This window comes from Balaenoptera ricei, chromosome 7 (assembly GCF_028023285.1).
Source record: "Balaenoptera ricei isolate mBalRic1 chromosome 7, mBalRic1.hap2, whole genome shotgun sequence".
NCBI lineage: Eukaryota > Metazoa > Chordata > Mammalia > Artiodactyla > Balaenopteridae > Balaenoptera > Balaenoptera ricei.
Window position 1 is genome coordinate 60,885,607 of NC_082645.1, and position 18,250 is coordinate 60,903,856.

Here is an 18,250-nt window from a genome sequence, read left to right on the forward strand (position 1 = left end):
CAAGCAGTGTTTCAATAGAATCAAGCAGTGTTTCAATAGAATCAAGTAGTGTTTCAATAGAATCAAGCAGTGTTTCAATAGAATCAAGCAGTGTTTCAATAGAATCATTGCAGAAAGAAGTCATTCCCGGGTCATCTCGATCTGTGGTGCATGGGGTAGATTTGAGAGCTCTTGGCTCAAGGAGAGAATGGGTGCACCTCCCAAGTCTATAAAGACCCCACGTCTTGTACCGCCCCTGGTGCTTGTCACCGTTGTCGGCGTGCCCCCAGTGACGGTAGCCTCACTGCATCATGGGGTAGCTCGTGGCATGTGTGGCCAGCAGCAGTTACTAGAAACGATCTCTATATAGGAATCCAGAGTTGAATCTTATAAAATCAGTCTCTGGTTATGGCCCGCTGGAACAAGTCCAAAATAAGCCACGTAGCAGCCTTTGAAATAATTGAAGGAAACTGTCATGCCTCCTCGGACAGGTCTCTTCAGAGCTAAGCAGCCAGCTCTTCAGTTTTCCGTCCTGCCTGGCGCAGCTGAACTGGTTCCAGGCCTCTGCCCTTCCTGGGCCGGCCCCAGGCAGGGCTGAGCGGGTGTGTGGTCTGCCTCCTTCAGCTTACCCTAGCCTGCCTCCCAGTGTCTCCGACCCAAGCTTCTGTTAGTTCAGCCGAGAATTTGGTTTTTAAATGGTTGCTGAGGATTCTTTGCATTTCTAGCAGCTACCGTTTTTACGTTTGTGTTCTGCTGAAACTTCCACGTGTTTTCATCAGAATGTGCTGTCAAGCTGTATTTCCCATATCCCACCCTTGAGCAAATTTAAAAAAATCTAAATGCATGCCTTTAAGTGTATCCTCGCATTTTATGTGATTTACTTTTGGTCCGTTGTTTGGGTTTACAACATAATTTTGAGTCTCGGTCATTTGCTCTCTGTTAACTTTCTAACCCTGCAAGCTTTATCTTTTTTAAAACCAAGAAGCATGCCTACTGTGTCTTCCTCCAGGTAATTAAGAAAACTATTGAACAAGACTAGGAGCTTGTGTACCACTAGTCAGAGGTTCCTTGTGGGGGTCTGGCACCCACAGGGGCTTTGTATCAAGCTCTCAAAGTAAATGCCTGCAGGTTACAGTTGGGAATGTTTTGCAAAAGAGAATGAATGGAGAAGGAAAGATTGTGAATTACTGTCCTGAAGCTGATCTACTGATGTACTTATGACAGTGTCCTGGCTTCAGTCCTTTCACCAGCTGAAAATCCAGTGAGTCTCCCTGATCACCTTGGTTTCTGGGATATAGTGGCCCTTCGTTGTTAAAATTTACCATCCAAACCAGGACACGTTTATCTGGGCAGGATGCTGGGGCACCTGGTGCAAGCCAGGACTGTCCCAGGCTCACCAGGACGTACCCCCACCCTGGCCTTACATTATCTTTGCAGGTTACTCCAGCCCACCTTTCTACTTCTTATTAATAAGGCATCATAAGGACTGTCAACTAAACTACACCCTCCCTGAGAATCCTTTAACTCCCTCTCTGACTGAAGGCAGTTGCTATAACTTTCTGTGACTTTTAGTCAGCAACCCTGAGAATCACTGAGTTTTTAGAGCTGCAAAGAGAAAGAACACCTTAGGGGGAAGGGACTAACGTTAATAAAACGTTAATTAAATGTCTACCATCTACTAGATGCTTTACCGATATGCTGTCATTTAGACTGCAGAAGAATACCAAGGTAGACATTGTACCCACTTTACAAAAAAGGAAGCAGGCACAGAGAGGGGATGTCATTTGGGGTCCTGGATTGAAATCTGTACCTGTCTGACTTCAGGGCTCCTGTTCTTTGACTCTGTGATATTTGCTCCCCATTAAGTCCCCAAATCTCAAGTTTAGATGAGAAAACTTGAGTCCAAGGAAGGCTGTCTCTCCCTCAGGGTCACAGGACCAGCATGTGGAGTTAAGACCAGACCTCGGGCTCAAAGGTCCTCATCAGGTGCTCTTGTTTTCTCGAAGATAATGGAACTAAGTCCCCTTGTATCCAGTCTAATGGCTGGGTCACAAATGCAGATGAGGTTCTCCTGGGCATTTCATGTTCTTCGGGCTTGAGAGCCCATGCCTACCAACGGGAATTGGAATCTTTGCTGTAATCCTACTTGATTTGTTTAATCATTGGTAGATTTGAAAACGGGTTATTAGTCTCATGTCTAGAACCCATTTCTTTTGAAAACCGAGTCTTTTTTTTCATCTCTAGTCTTCTGTTACCTCTTCTATTTACTGATTTCTGAGATACAATAGTAGCTCAGATATCATATCTACACGTTTCTTTAGATTTTAAGGTGCAGTTTTGGGAGGCCTAAAGATTCAAGCTTAATTCAAGTGTCAGGTTGCCTTCATTTTTTATTCCCTCACTTACTGAGGGTTTCAATTTCATTTATATCTTGGTTCCTCTCTCTTTTCCAGTGTCTAGATCATTTTTCTTTGGAGATAGAAGCAAAGGAGGTTGAGTAATTCAGTCTTGTCTTTTGGTGTTAATATTGAAACATCTTCCCATTGCTTTTACTCTAATCCTGGCTTTAAAAAGATGAAAAAAAAAAAACCTTTGTTTCCTTATAACCCAACTAATTTCAAGAGTTTTGTGTTCATTTCTTAATAAAACACTTTCAAGATATTGTTACAACAAAGTCAGAGAGAGCTGGTCACCTAACTGAAACAGCTAAGATGGTTACTAAAATTTTAGTATCAGTTAAATTGATCCAATTAACAATCCAGTTAGCCATGGACACACTGTGTGCCTTCCCTGCAAAAATGCTAGAGAAGCAAAGTTGAACAAGATAGTATCAATTGTGAAGAATTTCAGGGTCTAGGAGATCGCGAACCAGGAGAGAATTGTTGAAGTAAGCCAAGGAAGAAGGAGATTACTTATGGGTTGTACTTATATACCCCCATTTCATTCCTAAGGAAGTAGGAAGAGAGTGTCTAAGCTTCCTGGCTGCCAAAGATGAGAAAGAATGTGATAGGTGAAAGTAGGCACATCATTTTTCAGGGGGAGGAGCTTTTCTTTTTTTGGTTCTAAATTCAGAGAAGAACTTGAGATATGGATCCTTTTATAAGATGGATTTCTGATAAGAAGAACACTCACTAAGGGGATGGTGTCTTTAATAGGGAGTTTTGTAAAAGATAGGAAAATCCCTTCATCGGGTGGTTTCTTACACTGATGTTCAATAAGAGCATAGGATATTACATTACAGAGTGATTTAGGGAAACAGTTTGGCTGGGGGCAAGCTAATGTGGTCTCAGCACTGCTCACTGGTGATGGAATTTAATGCATCAGCAGAGTTAAGCCCTTTTTCCCCTTACGGGCACATGATGGATGAGGTTCACATGCACAGGTCATCCCTATGGAAATGCCTAGATTTTAATGAAACCAAAAAAAATTTTTTTGTTTTTGGAGTTGGAGTAATTTCTGCTGGCCTGAACCTGTCATTGTCCATCAGTAACAGTTGCTGTGACAAGATGAGACAAGGCTTCCCAAGCTCTGGGAGTCGCAGCTCACAGTTGGTCTCCCCTCACCCGATTCTAAGGCCAGCTCCACAACAACCCCCATTCTCAGTCCCAGCTGGAGAATGACTGTCACACACACACACACACACACACACACACACTTGACAATTTAAGGAAACAAACAATAAAATATTGCTGACTGGCCTCTCTCGCCTTCCTGGACCGCACTGTGGCCTTGCACACACTGGGTTTGCAGAGCACATCTGGCCTTTAAATGTGTGGCCCAGCCCCTAGCATCAGTCCTCAGTCTTTGATGCACAGTGAGTTGTTTTAGTTTTTAAAAGCCTCCAAGATCTGGTTTGAATGGTAGCCAGACCTGAGGCTTAGAGCTCTCAGCTGGGTTCCCCCTACACACCACCCCAGCCCCAACCCGCAAAACAAACTACCTTGTTCAGCCCTTATGCTGTTGGATTGCAGCCTTTTATGGGCATGGTTTCCCCCTATGATCAGCCATTTAAGAGGCTCTGGTATGCGGTGTGACTATAAGACTGCTTGCCCTTGCCATGGACCAGTTTCCACTCTCCACTTCACGCTTTCATCAGAGCTTATTCTTAAACATGAGGATGGCCCTTCCAAGTCATCACCTTGCCCCAGGGACACACTGTGTGGCTTCCCTATGCTACATACTAGGGAAGCAAATTTAAATGAGATAAAGCATAGGCTAATTGAAATAATCTTTTTATTTTAGAGTAGTCTGGCTTAGCAGTCACATCAACTATATTACTTCTTCACCGGTCTCTCACCATTCTTTCTTCCCTACTTCGTGGGTACCCCTCTGCTTGAACCAGTAATCTCAAGAAAGGGTTGTTATAGCTTAAAGCTAGGACACCTGTTGTGGGAAGGGAGGCAACAGAAGTGAGCCATGAGGCCCTCCCTGGGGCTGGGAGCTTGAGTGAAACCTCATTGAGAGCATAACAGGAAACATAGTAGCTGAGAAAGGTGTTTATGCTAAAAACTCTAAAAGTGAATTCTTTCCTATTAAATGTTTAAAGGAAAGCAGTTCTTGCTTTTAAGTATATTCTATAAGCCAAAGGAGGTTGAGAAGCTGTTTTCTAGGATAAGTAAGAAGGGAAGTACTTTAAGAGATTTTTAAAGAAAGAGTTCTAGTATAGTAGTATTGAATCACAGTGTAGACATAGAAGCATTTTTAGGCAGCATCCAGAATTCAATATTAATTTAGAATACGTGAATAGAAACATTTCTCAGAAATTAAATTGTTCCCTCTAAGTTTTCTTTACCCTTCACTTTATATTCTCTATATTCAAAAATATCAGAAACTTCAAACTGGTAGATCTCTTATCAGTATAGTTTACAAAATCATATTTGTAGCTTTCACCAGGTCTCTTATGTGCTTTGAAAAATCATCTCCTGGGGACAAAAAAGTCTCCTGGCGTTACAAAAATCCACTTGAATTCTAAACCCATGTAACCAAGTTGTAGCAAATTGCCATAAGCAACTTTTTAGATTTCTAAATAAACACTATTTCTATTTAATTGGTATTTGCCAGCTATCAAATGTTTAGAACTTAAGCTTCTCATCAGCTGCCACTTAAAGCTCTAAGCTGCCTCTGAATGAATCCAGAGTCTAGTTTGTCTATACACATTGTTGTAGAAAATGCCACCAAGCCATTTCAGGAAATTTTATTCTTGATGAGGATCTTTAGTTTGCTATCCTGTTACTGAACTCAGGTTTGGCTTCTTGTCGCTCGAGAATCCAGTTGTGAGACAGCAGTGTTAGGTAAAAGAAAAGATAGCTTTGTTGAGGAAGCTGGCAATCCTGGGGAGAAGATGGACTCGTATCCCAAAGAACCAACTCCCCAGGTTTTGCTCAGAGATTATGTAGGGAAAAGAGGAGGGGCTACGTGCTGGAGAGGAGGTAATCTTCTATGTTCAGAGATGACCATCTCAGTCCTGTGGTTCCAAGTAGCTGTCAGCTGGGGGCTCCCTGTAGGATCCTGCTCGGTTTCAACCCTAAGGAAGAATTAGAATGGTATCCATCTAATGCCTCTAATACCATCTAATAGCTCCATCCCTATTTTTATATTTCATAATGTCTTTAAAATCTGAGGGAGGAATGTAGGCTTATTGTGCATAAACAGACCCTTTTGTTGCCATTGTTGGATGCTTAATTAAGAGAGGTGACCATTCTCAAAAAGATACCAGGTTATATAGATGTAACAAGATTGGGGTTGTGTCGCTATTGATAATTGTTGAAACTTGGTGATGAATAAATGATGGTTCATTATACAATTTTCTCTACTTTTGTTGATTACAAAAATTTTAAAAACATAAGTTAGCAAAGAAATAATTACTTTGTCAAAACACAATCCAGGACTTCCCTGGTGGAGCAGTGGTTAAGAATCCGCCTGCAAATGCAGGGGACACGGGTTCGAGCCCTGGTCTGGGAAGATCCCACATGCCACGGAGCAGCTAAGCCCGTGCACCACAACTACTGAGCCTGCGCTCTAGAGCCACAAGCCACAACTACTGAGCCCATGAGCCACAACTACTGAAGCCCACATGCCTAGAGCCTGTGCTCCGCAACAAGAGAAGCCACCACAATGAGAAGCCCGTGCACCGAAACGAAGAGGAGCCCCCGCTCGATGCAACTAGAGAAAGTCCACACGCAGCAACGAAGACCCAACGCAGCCAAAAATATAAATAAATAAATAAATTTATTAAAAAAACCCCACCACAATCCAGCATTTTCCAGGTTCTGGGAAAAGATCTCCAAGAAATGTCTCTTAAAGCAGTATTCCGTTACTAAAGGAAAGGATCTCACATCAAAAAGACATCTCATCCGTCCATAGGCTACATTGACCAAAATGTGTCTGGAAGCAGAATTAGTAATATAAACTCATGGTTTAATTCTCACCTCAGTTTATAATGATATTGCTTTCTTGTATGCCCCATAGGTTCGTGTGACCGTGTTTCCCTCAAAGACTGTAGCTCAGTATTCAGGAGTACCTTGGTGGATCATCCTAGTGGCTATTCTTGCTGGGATTTTGATGCTTGCTCTATTAGTATTTTTACTGTGGAAGGTAAGTCATATCTGGCACTTGAGTTTTGTGATACAAACTTTATTTCAGGTTTTTTAAAAAGTAAATTAACACTGATAGTATATACATTTTTTTCATTGCTTCCTTTTCCCAACGTTTTACTATGAAACTTTTCCAACATACAGCAAACTTGAGAATTATACAATGAACATCTGAATATCTGTCTAACATTTTGTATTTAAAGGTATATAGTATTTGTACATTATAAGGAGTTTCTTAAGTGTGTAAATTTTGGTGTTTTTCACATATAATTTAGCACGTTTGGCAAATAACAATTTAAAAAATTTTACCACTATGACCTTTTCTTCATCTAAGATCAAATTCTGAATCTAAGCCAAATTGTTGAGTATCACATTAATCAGAATCTGTATCCCGGTTAATTTCAACTTTTGTAAAGAAACATTCATGGCAGCAGTTGGAGTTTGTTACAGTTGCAGCTAGATTAGGAATAGGAAAGCATGAAATTAATGAATCCCAAAGTAGTTATCATAGCCTATATCAAACATAAGGAAGATCTGTGTTTAATATGATGTTCTTCATTAGAATTTGGTCCTGCAAATATAATGTAGTATCTTCTGCCTGCTTTCTACCAGTAAATAGTCTACATTACAAAAAATGTATGAGATGTTGTATACTTTTGTTGCCAGAGATTATGACCTATAGATTTTGGATTATTCTCAGTGAGTAATGGAGGTTCACAGACCTTTATCAACCTTTGTCAACAATCACAACTTGTAAAAAACTCAGTTTTTAATGACTTATTCGGCAGCACAACTTGACATGATGTGAAGAGAGGCTCTTTATGGTCTTTATCCTTTACTCATTAGTCTCACTGCAGAAATACTAATGTTTTGATTACTGTGACATTATGTATGCAGTGTATTACTTTTCTAAAATGCCAAAAATTCTGGGTTTCCAAACATGTCTGGTCTAGAGGTTAACGGATTATGAAACCTGACCGACAATGTCTAGGATCAAACTATCCTTATCTTTTCCTTGGATCCAAGAGTATAATGGACAAGGGCTCAGGATATTCTCACTTTCAAATATTGGGCATCTCTTTTTCACTTTATTTTTCCAAGTAACTTCCTCTTGCCAAGATAATTTTCTGAGATAATTTGACTGTGTCCTCCAGTTGTGTGATTGAAGCTTGGTATCTGCTTATGCCAAGAGCCATCCTCCCATGGGATGTTAGCCAGTCCTACCTCTGATGTTTACTTTAGGTAGTAGGTTTGTCTGATGAGCACAGCCAGCCAATATAGGAGATGCTCTGGAAATTATTTTGATATCAAAAACTGAATGCAAGGTTTGATATTTGAGGATGGCCTTCTGCTGCTCTCCAGAAGAGGTCACAAGAACAATCTTTTTCAGAACAGATCTTATTGGCAGTCTCTAATGAGGGTAAGTTGAGAGTTAAGAAACCCAAGCTATATAACCTTGGACAAATCATTTCACCTCCCTGGGGCACTGGTTTGCCTTAGCTGCTTAGTAAGTGGGTTGGACTAGATGATCTCTCTCTTTTTTTTTTTTATGTTCTAAAGTATCCGGACTGACAAGTGAACTCTAAAGTAATCAGACAACTTCTACAACCCCCCCATGAAAATCATTTTTATTACTTTATGCTTTTCTTTCTGAAACTGAACTGTTTGCTTTTATGTGCTAAAATAATAGACTTTGAGGACCAGAGAGGACTCTGGTTCAGTGGCCTTTAAATTGGGTTTTGCACATCCACGTAGGTGCCAAGACAAAGCTACACAGGTGGGGCTAGGGGCAGTATCCCCACTTCAACCAGAGCCGTGCTGACTTTATCTGCTTTGAACATAGGGATTCTGTATAGGGTTTTGTTTGAGGGTATAAGAGAAAAGTCCTCCAGCCTGGTCCAGTCACCTTCATTTTGTAAACAAAGATGCTCACGCCCTTGGATATTAAGAATGTTGCCAAGTTAGAGGCATAACAAGGACTCTTGGTTCGTGGTTCATTCCTTTTCCCACCATATTTACTAGCACGTGTTACTGAAAGTTGGCTGGGTGTGCTCACTGTATAATAAATTAAATGTCAGAAATAAATATCCAGATAAATAGCCTAGATCAACAGCCTGGATCAACGCTGTGCAGTAAAACTTTCTGTAATAATGGAGATGTTCTGAAGCTGCACTGTCCATTATGGTAATTGCTAGTCACATGTGGCTGTTGAGCACTTGGAATATGGCTAGTGCAATGGAGGTATTGACTTTTAAATTTAATTTAAATTTGAATAGCCTCACGTGGTTAGTAGCTACCACATTGTACAAAGCAGATCAAGATTTGTACTTCATGAGTTGCCAGGCTAGGCTGCAGAATTTTCCAGGAGGGCAGAAATTCTTCAATCAAGTTATATATCAAAGGGCAGTTCCATGGCCTTATGAACTAGATAAAAGTAAGTAGAAAAAGTTCTCCACGGTTGAATGAGGAAATTATAGTAGAAAGTGGAATTATACCTTTATACTCATTCAGAGTGACCTAACCTGAGGAGCACAGGTTTCTACCACTTAAGTGTTACGTGGTGGTTAAGAATTTGGGAAAATGACAGCTGTCGTTGTTTCATGACAGTGTATTTGAATTTATATTGTGATTTACCCCCACCAAGGCCCCAAGCAAATGGCATTTATTCCATAAAATTCACTGTGAAGGGCAGAAAAATATTCACAGAATCTATTTTATTTGGATTTGTGCTAAGCCTTAGAGAATTTATTCTTTAAACTTTGAATCAGTAAACTGTAGATGTCAATCTTTTGCCTATTTTTAGACTCCGTATTCCCTGCAAGAAGAAACCACCCAAAGCTGTAATCAGATGCGTATATATTTTCCCTTTTAGGATGATTTTGGTCCTTAGGATTTGTTACAAATAGAAAAATCAATCAGCTAATGTCATCCATATAAATATTTGACCAGAGACCCATGATAGTAGAGTTGGGTTAATTGCTGTCACCATGTAGTATAGCGCAGGGGCTGGTCCCTTTTGGTTGATCCATAGTGGTCTCTTTGTAAAACAAGCTGTAAGTAGAAAACAGGTTAAAATCTGAGATTTTCTTTTGTTTAGCTTTTATACATAAAACTGTAACACTGACTAAATACCTTGCTTCCTTGTAGTGTGGTTTCTTCAAGAGAAATAAGAAAGATCATTATGATGCCACATATCACAAGGCTGAGATCCATGCTCAGCCGTCTGATAAAGAGAGGCTTACTTCTGATGCATAGTATTGATCTACTTCTGTAATTGGTAATTGATCAATGTTTTTTAATTGCTAGCTGTGGGACCCGCTATGGTTGTGGTGGCTAACTTTAAAAGCAACAGCTTGCTGTGTGTGTCCCATTAACAGATGTTTCCAAATGTCCACACTGGCTTCCCTTGCTTGGATTTATTTCATTTATTTCACTTGAAAGTTTACAGTTTTTTAAAAAATGCACGAAGAATCTTTCATTGCAGGTGAGTAATTTTGTGTTGTTGTTGTTGTTATTAAACATTACCCACAGCAATGAAGAAAACGGCAATCTATGTACACACAAAAGGAGGCTTTAGACCTCCACAGTAGCCCAGTTTGCCATGTGTTGTTAATCCAGTATGTAGCATCTCACTTGGAATTTCAAAGATGCATAAGAAATCATCCCAGATTTCTTGTCCATTTTGGAATTTCCCACAGATAGAAGCTTGTGTTGACTGCCTCATTAACCTATTGCATGTTGGAAACATTGTGTTTCTCTTGAAGAGAAGCCTTTCTCACTGTCATCTTTTTGATCTCCTTGCTATGAAGTGATGGGGGAAGGCTTGGAATGCTTTTATTGTTGCTCAGAAATTGTTTTATGCTAGCTAAGCATGCAACTTCCTTTCCCTGCATATCTACTATGGGTCAAAGACCATTGCAACAAACTCTTAACTATTGGCATGATGGACATTATGGTCAACTTCAGAAGATGATTCTTTGCCAACATGGCCTTCAATATACAAAATTCTAACATAAAACTGCTCTGGACAGTTTATTTCAGAACGTTGTAATGGAGTTTGACCTTGTTCCTTGTTCCTAGAGATTTTTTTCAACTTTGGGTCTCAGTTGATTTTAAGTTTGTGTTTGGCTTCTCTTATTTGTAAATCCATGGAAATGGGAATGGCAGAGATTCCTTTTTCCATTTCTGTGGGCATGAGAGGGTAGAATTACCCCTATAATCCCTTTCCATGGCACTGTCATGATGAATCCCAATTCCATTTCAGTTTTATGTATCACCCTTGATTTCTTCTTTGTTTAAATGGGGCGAGAGCCACATATTGTAACAGATAGGTGTTTTGGCTTTTTTGCAGAAAATAGAAAAGGCCTTAGAACAAAACTTCTTGGTCCATTTTTCCCATTGACTCAGTGATAACTTCGTACATAATTTTATTTTGCCCCATGCCATTTTTATAACTTAACATCATTCAAAACAAATGTTCTGTTCCTGTTGATGTCCAATAGTAAACACATTAATCAACCATTCTAAGTATCTTCCTCATCCACCTTTTATCTGCATTTTTAAATTAAAAACACATCTTTTTAAAAAATACATATATATTTTATTCTCTTAAAAAATTCAATCTAATTTTTAAATTTCCAGATATGTTCTCAATAAAAATCTACTTTGGATCAGATTGAATATTTTTTTAAAGATCAATAAAATATATATTCATTAATAATTTAAATGTAAATGTTGTCTTTTCGCCAAAAAAAAAGAAATTAGGGGATGCTCTGAAATTCAGTCAAGTAATAGTTTCCTCAAATTCCTTGCAGTACATAAATGATTTTATTGCAGGACACAGTTACTACATGATTTATTAATGAAACAGCTTAGTTTGGAAGCTTTGTTTGGAAATCCAGGCAGTATAAATTACCTTCTAGCTATTGAGAGATGAGTACTGGAACCTTGGAGGAGAGATTTCTTAAATTGACCCACTTCAAGTAGTAATTTATAAAATATTTGTGACCTCATTTCCATTTTGTTAGTGGAAGAGGGCATGAAATAATCTTTGGTGTATAGCCTTGAAAAAAATTTGTTCTTGAAACTAACATGATGTTCTAATAATCTGAAAATTAGATCTTTTACGTACAGTATTGTGATTATAAAAAATGGAAGCACTGTTTCATAAGCTCTTCAACTGTTAGAGGCAACTAACATTGTTATAAGATTGAAAGACAAGATGGAAAAAGGGACTTTTCTTCCAGTTTTACAGCTGTTCTCTTCCGTTTATCCCCACCGGCTGTTATCATTTCTTTTTGACCTATTGGTTCCTTCTTAAAAGAAAACCATGTCTTTTATTCTTTGTCCAAGTCCAAAGTTAGGCATAGCTGAACAGAAAGCTTAGACATTGCCATCTAGTGGACTTTTGCTCTTGTTGGAATTATTTAATTTGTTTCTGTGTCTTTCTCCCCCGCCTCCAGTGTGGATTCTTTAAACGCTCTAGGTACGACGATAGTGTTCCCCGATACCATGCTGTAAGGATCCGGAAAGAGGAGCGAGAGATCCCAGATGAAAAATATAATGATAACCTTGAAAAAAAACAGTGGATCACAAGGTGGAATGAAAATGAAAGCTACTCCTAGGGGGGCCAAAAAAGCTTCACAGTACCCAAACTGCTTTTTTTTTTTTTTTTTCCCCAACCCAGAAATTTCAATGGATTGAAAAGCCTGTTCAATACCTGAATATAGATTTCAGACAGACTACACACAGTACAAGCCTACAGTTTTAACTGTGGACATTGTTATGTAGCCTGAGGCTCCTGTTTTGCACGGCCAATTTGAAGGCTGTTGGAATGGATTTTTCTTTAACTGCCTTAATTTAATGTTCCGGGTTGCCTTTGTTTTTGGTGTGACTGACTTACCTGTGCTGGGGAAGGACCTGCCGCATCCTCTTGATGGTATAGCTGGAAGAAGCCACCACAACCACCGCGCCAACAGAGTGACCGTCCTGACCTCGGCACCACCTCTGCAAATGTTCTTCTCGCAGGACCAGAGAACCTGCAAGTCAACTGTCCTGCGTCACAAGACTATGCCGTCAGGGTAGCTGTGTTCAATTTAAAGTGCTCCCATAAATTTAAGTGTGCAATAGAAAGTGATGCTGCCATCCTGCCATCTTTTTCCATTTCCTAGATGTGTGAATACCTGCTCACACCAAATACACAGAGGTTTAATTCCCCTTTGACTAAAACACACAGGCATAACAGATTTGAATGCTAGTTACACTTATTTGTATATGGTATTTATTTTTCTTTTTTACAAACCATTTTGTTATTGACTAACAGGCCAAAGATTCTCCAGTTTACCCTTCAGGTTGGATTAAGCAATCAGAATTAGAACATGAGAGGTCGTTGGTTGGACCTAAATTATTGACTGCCTAAAGAAAACAGTAATTCTTTATAAATGTATCAAGAGTTGTTATACTTTACAGATAAGTTTAAGTTATTAAAACATCTCCCTTCATGACAGCCCTCACCCCCTCCCTCCAGACCCAAAACATTTAAGAAATAGGATTTAACTGTAAGATGTTTAATTCTTAAAGACAGCAGATAGATATTTTTTAGTTTAGAGCCCTGTGTGATATTTCTGAATTTCATGCTATAACTTTCAGGAACTCTTGGAAATGATGGGATTGTTTGTTGGACTTTAGTGCAGTTTAGTCACTGCTGAAAATACTGTATATTCAGGACTTGAAAGAAACGGTGAGTGCCTGGGGTGGACCCAAACCGATCCAGCGTAAGACTACTGAATACCTGATACCAAAAGTCAGAACATCGTGGCTTTGACGTTTTTAAATGTTATTGGAAGCATTTAATCAGTGAGTTGATGTTCTGTTTTTTGCTTTGTTTCCTCTCCTGTCTGCATCCCCCAAAAGACTTTGACTACTCTAAAAAAGAACTTTAAATTGTTTAATTTTAAAGATGAAGGGGAGGGAGGAGGAAGATATTATTATATAATACATTCAATAGAGATTGAATAGATATGAAAACTAAATTTTAAAAAATCACTGTACTTCAAAATGTTGAGGTATATGGGGCGCAACAGCAAACAGGTGCTAATTTGTTTGGCTGTAGTGTAAGCGGCATCTCAGAATCTTTTAAAAGAACAAAATACAGCTACGTGTGCCATTGTTGCTTTGGAGTTTTAATTTTTTTTTTTCTTTTCAGAAATGTTATGCCCTTAAGATACTAGTTGTACTTTGGAATTTTCAAAACAAAAATAGTTTTATAAGTGATATTTTGTTTACAAAGATTTCTCTAAAACAGGTCATAACAGTGTTTAAAATCTCAGTTTCTTGCTTAGGTAACTTGCAACCTAGTGCTGCACTGGCTTATAGGTTGCTCAGAAGCTGATATTTTGAAAGTGTTTATAGACCTTTGTTATAAAAATGAATGTCCTAAAAAGCGGGGGGGGGGGGGGTACAAGGGTGGTTCAACAACAAAAGAAGCAAGAATGTAGTGGTGTTTAAATTTGTAGTTGTTAAAAATGTCATCTCAAGTCAAGTCACTGGTCTGTTTGCATTTGATACATTTTTATACTAACTAGCATTGTAAAATTATTTCATGATTAGAAAAATACCTGTGGATATTTGTATAAAAGTGTGAAATAAATTTTTTTATGAAAGTGTTCATTGCTTAGTAACACAGCATTGTATATGTGAAATTATAAATAATGTGAATTGCCTTTCTTTTTATTTCATCAAACTAAACTGTAAAGTTTTTCGTGTTTTTATTTATATGGGACACTAAGAATAATCTCACATCAGCCAAAGATATTAGTGCCCCCCCCAAAATGCAATGTAAATGTGATTGATGGTTTTTTTCCCCCCCTTTTGGCTCTACTGTTCAGTTGAGAATCTTTTCAAAAGAAAATGATCTTAAAGGTGGTTTGTTCAAGATACCTACAAATTGGGAGATGTCTGTATGTGTTGATTCATTTGCTTCAAAGGCTTATGATGCCTGTGAAGGATAGGGCGTCATTTAGCAATGATACCATGGCATGAAGAGGAAAGTTCTTATGGCTAAGTTGCTTTCTTCTTAGAACACACTTTGGATGTGAGAGCAGGCCAGCTGTGACATGACTCATTATACTGGTCACCAAAGACTGATTTGGCAGAATTGACAGGTCAGAAAATATTTTCTTCACCAATGGATTTCGTTTAAATTTAAGCAATTTTATGAAACTTCTCTAGCTGGATTATCACAATTTAATAAATATAAGGTATGTATATAGCGCCCAGACAATATAGCATGGCGTGGCCTGAATAAATTTCCAATCTAAAATGTATTATATGCCCAGGCTCTTAGGTAATAGTTTTCCATTGTACTTGGTGTAACGTGTTAAGTCTTAGCTTTCTTAGTTCTTGGAAGATCAGACAGATGTTATCACCCAAAGAAATGAGTGATTGGCACTTTTTAATGATAGGCCAGTGGCTGTGACCTTTTATTAGCCACAGTCCTATGGGTATACCCAGTTTAAATCACTGCAATAATGTATAATCAACATAACTGTTAAGAGTGTCAGTAACTGTGGTTTGGCTAGGGCTATGGCATAAATGCTCTTGGCTGGAGGTCATGGCAGTACTTTATATGACTCCTGTGATTCTACTCGCTTCTCTCCCTCTCATAAAATACAGGGACGCCTAGGAGTGATAGTGGTATTATTACAGGGGATCCTTGGACCCGTCTGCAAACACTGACGTGTCATTGCCACAACCTCGCAGTGCATCATGCACAGTCATGGCTTATGTTATGCCCTTGTGGTTCAGAATATTCTAGAATGTGGGGTAGATGTAGGTGGGGAATGCTTTAAGTTGTCCAGACCAGGGAAGTAAGGATAAGTTCTAGCCTTCTACCCTAAATGAAAACATCTTAATAAGAAGCTCATCTCTAGTACCCTAACCCACAGAAGGACAATGTGGGAAGACAGTTTGGGACTGACGGACTGTTTTGTTTTAAAGGAGGAAAGAGTGAAATGCTGTAGGTGGCTGGCTTCCACATAAGTACATCCCCAGAGCTGAGAAAACAGGAATGTAGAAGGGTTGTTTGATCAGCTTGGGTAACATGAAGTAAATGGTTAAAGGCAGTTCCTCGAGACCAAAGGATGGGTGGTCCATCCTTTGGTTGGACTTTCGTGGTCCAACCACGTGCATTGAGCTTCGAAGAGATGGAGAAGATGAACTGAAGAATGATTTCAGAAGAGTGGCTATTGCAAAGAAGCTAGTGGGCATCTGTTCCTCCACTAGTTCCTGATTATGGCCAAATGGCGAGTAACAGTTTTCTTTCTCTTGTACCTTAAAAAACAGGTTTTGCTGACTCTGACCCAGCTGTTAGATTGTGAGAGTGCTGTGTGCTAGTGGCTGAAGCCAGGTCTGCAGAGGTGTTACCAACAGACCCATCTAGGAGGGAAGTGTTATAAAGGGATTCCTGGTTAAATCCTCTATGGGTAAGTGAACTGTAAAACACAAGTCAGAGTGAGAAAACTTGTCTAGCACAGTGCACGGTATATCAGGCACCACAAAGGGAAAAGCTAACTGGGTAATGGTCGATGGCTATACTGGAATGAAGGAAAACAAGTGTGATTTTTGTAGCAGTCAGCAAAGCTTAAGTGCCTCAGTCTCTTTGCCTTGACACTGGAGCATCTCTCTGTCAGGCTGCCTGTGCCGGGGTCATGGAAATAAGCAGAGACATATCGTGTTAGCAGAGGTTAGATAAAATTTCTCACACACTATTCATCCTTCGAGAACATCCCCAGGAAATCTCAAACTACAAGGACAGAGTGTGCTTCTTTTACTATCTCGAAGCCTAGCAGATAAGTATTCAGTTCAACAATGACCAGTAGATAGATTTAAGTGAGATTTAAGATTCTGTTATTGTCACTGTAACAGATCCTGTGATTGTAATATGGAGATGGTTAGGTGTGGTTTCATCATTTTTTTCCCAATTGGAAATAAAATTTCTAGGATGTTACTAGGCTCTGGGGATACACATACAAATAAGACATGGGCTCTGACCTTTTATTGGAAGCTTATCTAAAATAACAGATGGTACTGACGAACACAGGTAAATTTACATAAGTAGCAGATTAAAAATCTTGCATCAAGGTATCAACGGTTGACACATAAGGTCAGTACCTGGTCCTGCGTGGGTAGAACTTGCCTCCAGAACAAACCCCGTTTCTGGAAAATTGGAAGTAGTCATTCTCAATCTGGGCTGCCTGTTTGAATTCCTAAGAAACATTTTTTAAAAGTCCCAGTGCCCAGACCTCATGTCAGATTGACTTTATCAGAATCTCTGAGGGTGGGACCCCAGGCATTAGTGCTATTTAAGGCTCCCCAGGTGACTCAAAGTGTAGCTCAGGTTGACAGCTGCTATGCTATAGAGGTCGTTGGACGGCCTGAATATTTATGGCAAGGGGTCCGCCCTCTATGTGGAAATGCCTTATCTCTGTGTGTGGTGCTTCCAAGTAATGAGAGCTTGGAAGCTAGAGGCATATTTGTCATAAAGTAGGAGGTGACTGAACAAGAGTGAGGTTGCAGTCAGACTGCCAGGGTGTGAATTAGCTTCCCCTCTTAGAAATATAACCCCGGTGAGTGACTGACATATCTGTGCCCCAGTTTCTCCGTCTGTAAAGTAAGATTGATATTAGTACCTATCTTGTGGATTTTTATAAGGAATAAATGAGAAGATCAGAAAGTGCTCACTAAATGTTAGCTATTTTTATAATCACACTTGTTACGTAGAATCATAAAATGTTAAAATAGGAAGGAAGCATGGAAATCTAGTTCTACTTCCTCATTTTACAGATGGGGAAACATAGTTTAACTGTCACTGACCTTTCATTTCCTCACTCTTCAAGGTCTATCATACCCTGTGACTTACGTGTTACAGCTACAATCTGCAAGTCCAAGTACCCGTAACTAACTAAAAAATACTGGGAGCCTAACTCTTAAACTGCTTATCAACACAGGTCATTTTGTACAACAAGAGTGACCTTACTTCTGTGTTCAATTGTTTCAAGCCCTTAATACAATGACCAGAATGCGGGTTGGGGTGGGAGCATGTGCACAAAGTCAGTCTGTAGGCATCTTGAAATTGCTATATACTGATTCTTCTTGATTTTTTTTTTTTTTTCTGAAATGGAAGAGTGTAAAAAGAAAGGATTATTTTTTTTGAACCCTTCCTCAGTTCTTCACCCACACTATTGATTCTTTGGTTTCCTGTAATGGGAAGGCATGTTGTAGCTTTGTTGCTTATACCTTTACTGCTGTGCAGAAGAGGATGTGCTCACAGAGCCCATCTCGTGCTTGAGTTATGTCACTTACATTAGACCAAGTTTGTCATTGGAAGGACAGTTGGAACAACTCCCATTTCTCCCTTGCACATGTCACGATGCATTGACGGAAAGACCTCTTAAAGTCCAAAAAAAAAAAAGAAGGCACTTTTCCCTAGGAAAGCTGGGGGTCTGATTCCATGGTGTCATCAAATTGCTGATGGAACAAGTTCTAGGGCGCTTACCAGACTGAGAAAGCCACCCTGGTTAGGAAGTCTTAAATCAACTAAGTGGTTAAGAGCCATCCTCATCACACTTTAACATGCCTGAGAATCACGTAGGGATCTTAAGATGCAGGTGCTGCTTCAC

The 18,250-nt window shown here is 39.4% G+C and overlaps 1 protein-coding gene and 1 long non-coding RNA gene across 4 annotated transcripts in view; one reads left to right on the top strand and one right to left on the bottom strand.

Moving 5' to 3' along the window:
- The window catches only part of ITGA6 (integrin subunit alpha 6), a 77,195-nt gene extending 62,985 nt beyond the window's left edge, over nt 1-14,210 (top strand). The window contains exons 24-26 of one of the 2 annotated variants that reach the window (XM_059928101.1): nt 6,448-6,573; nt 9,720-9,849; nt 12,035-12,123. In XM_059928101.1, the coding sequence (XP_059784084.1) occupies nt 6,448-6,573; nt 9,720-9,827 (234 nt within the window). In that variant the 3' untranslated portion in view covers nt 9,828-9,849; nt 12,035-12,123. Of the gene's footprint in view, nt 1-6,447; nt 6,574-9,719; nt 9,850-12,034 lie in introns of both variants that reach the window. The other variant, XM_059928100.1, reaches the window with a different exon arrangement.
- LOC132369015 (uncharacterized) overlaps nt 1-18,250 on the bottom strand; it is a 37,251-nt gene that overhangs the window by 8,181 nt on the left and 10,820 nt on the right. The window lies entirely within an intron of this gene.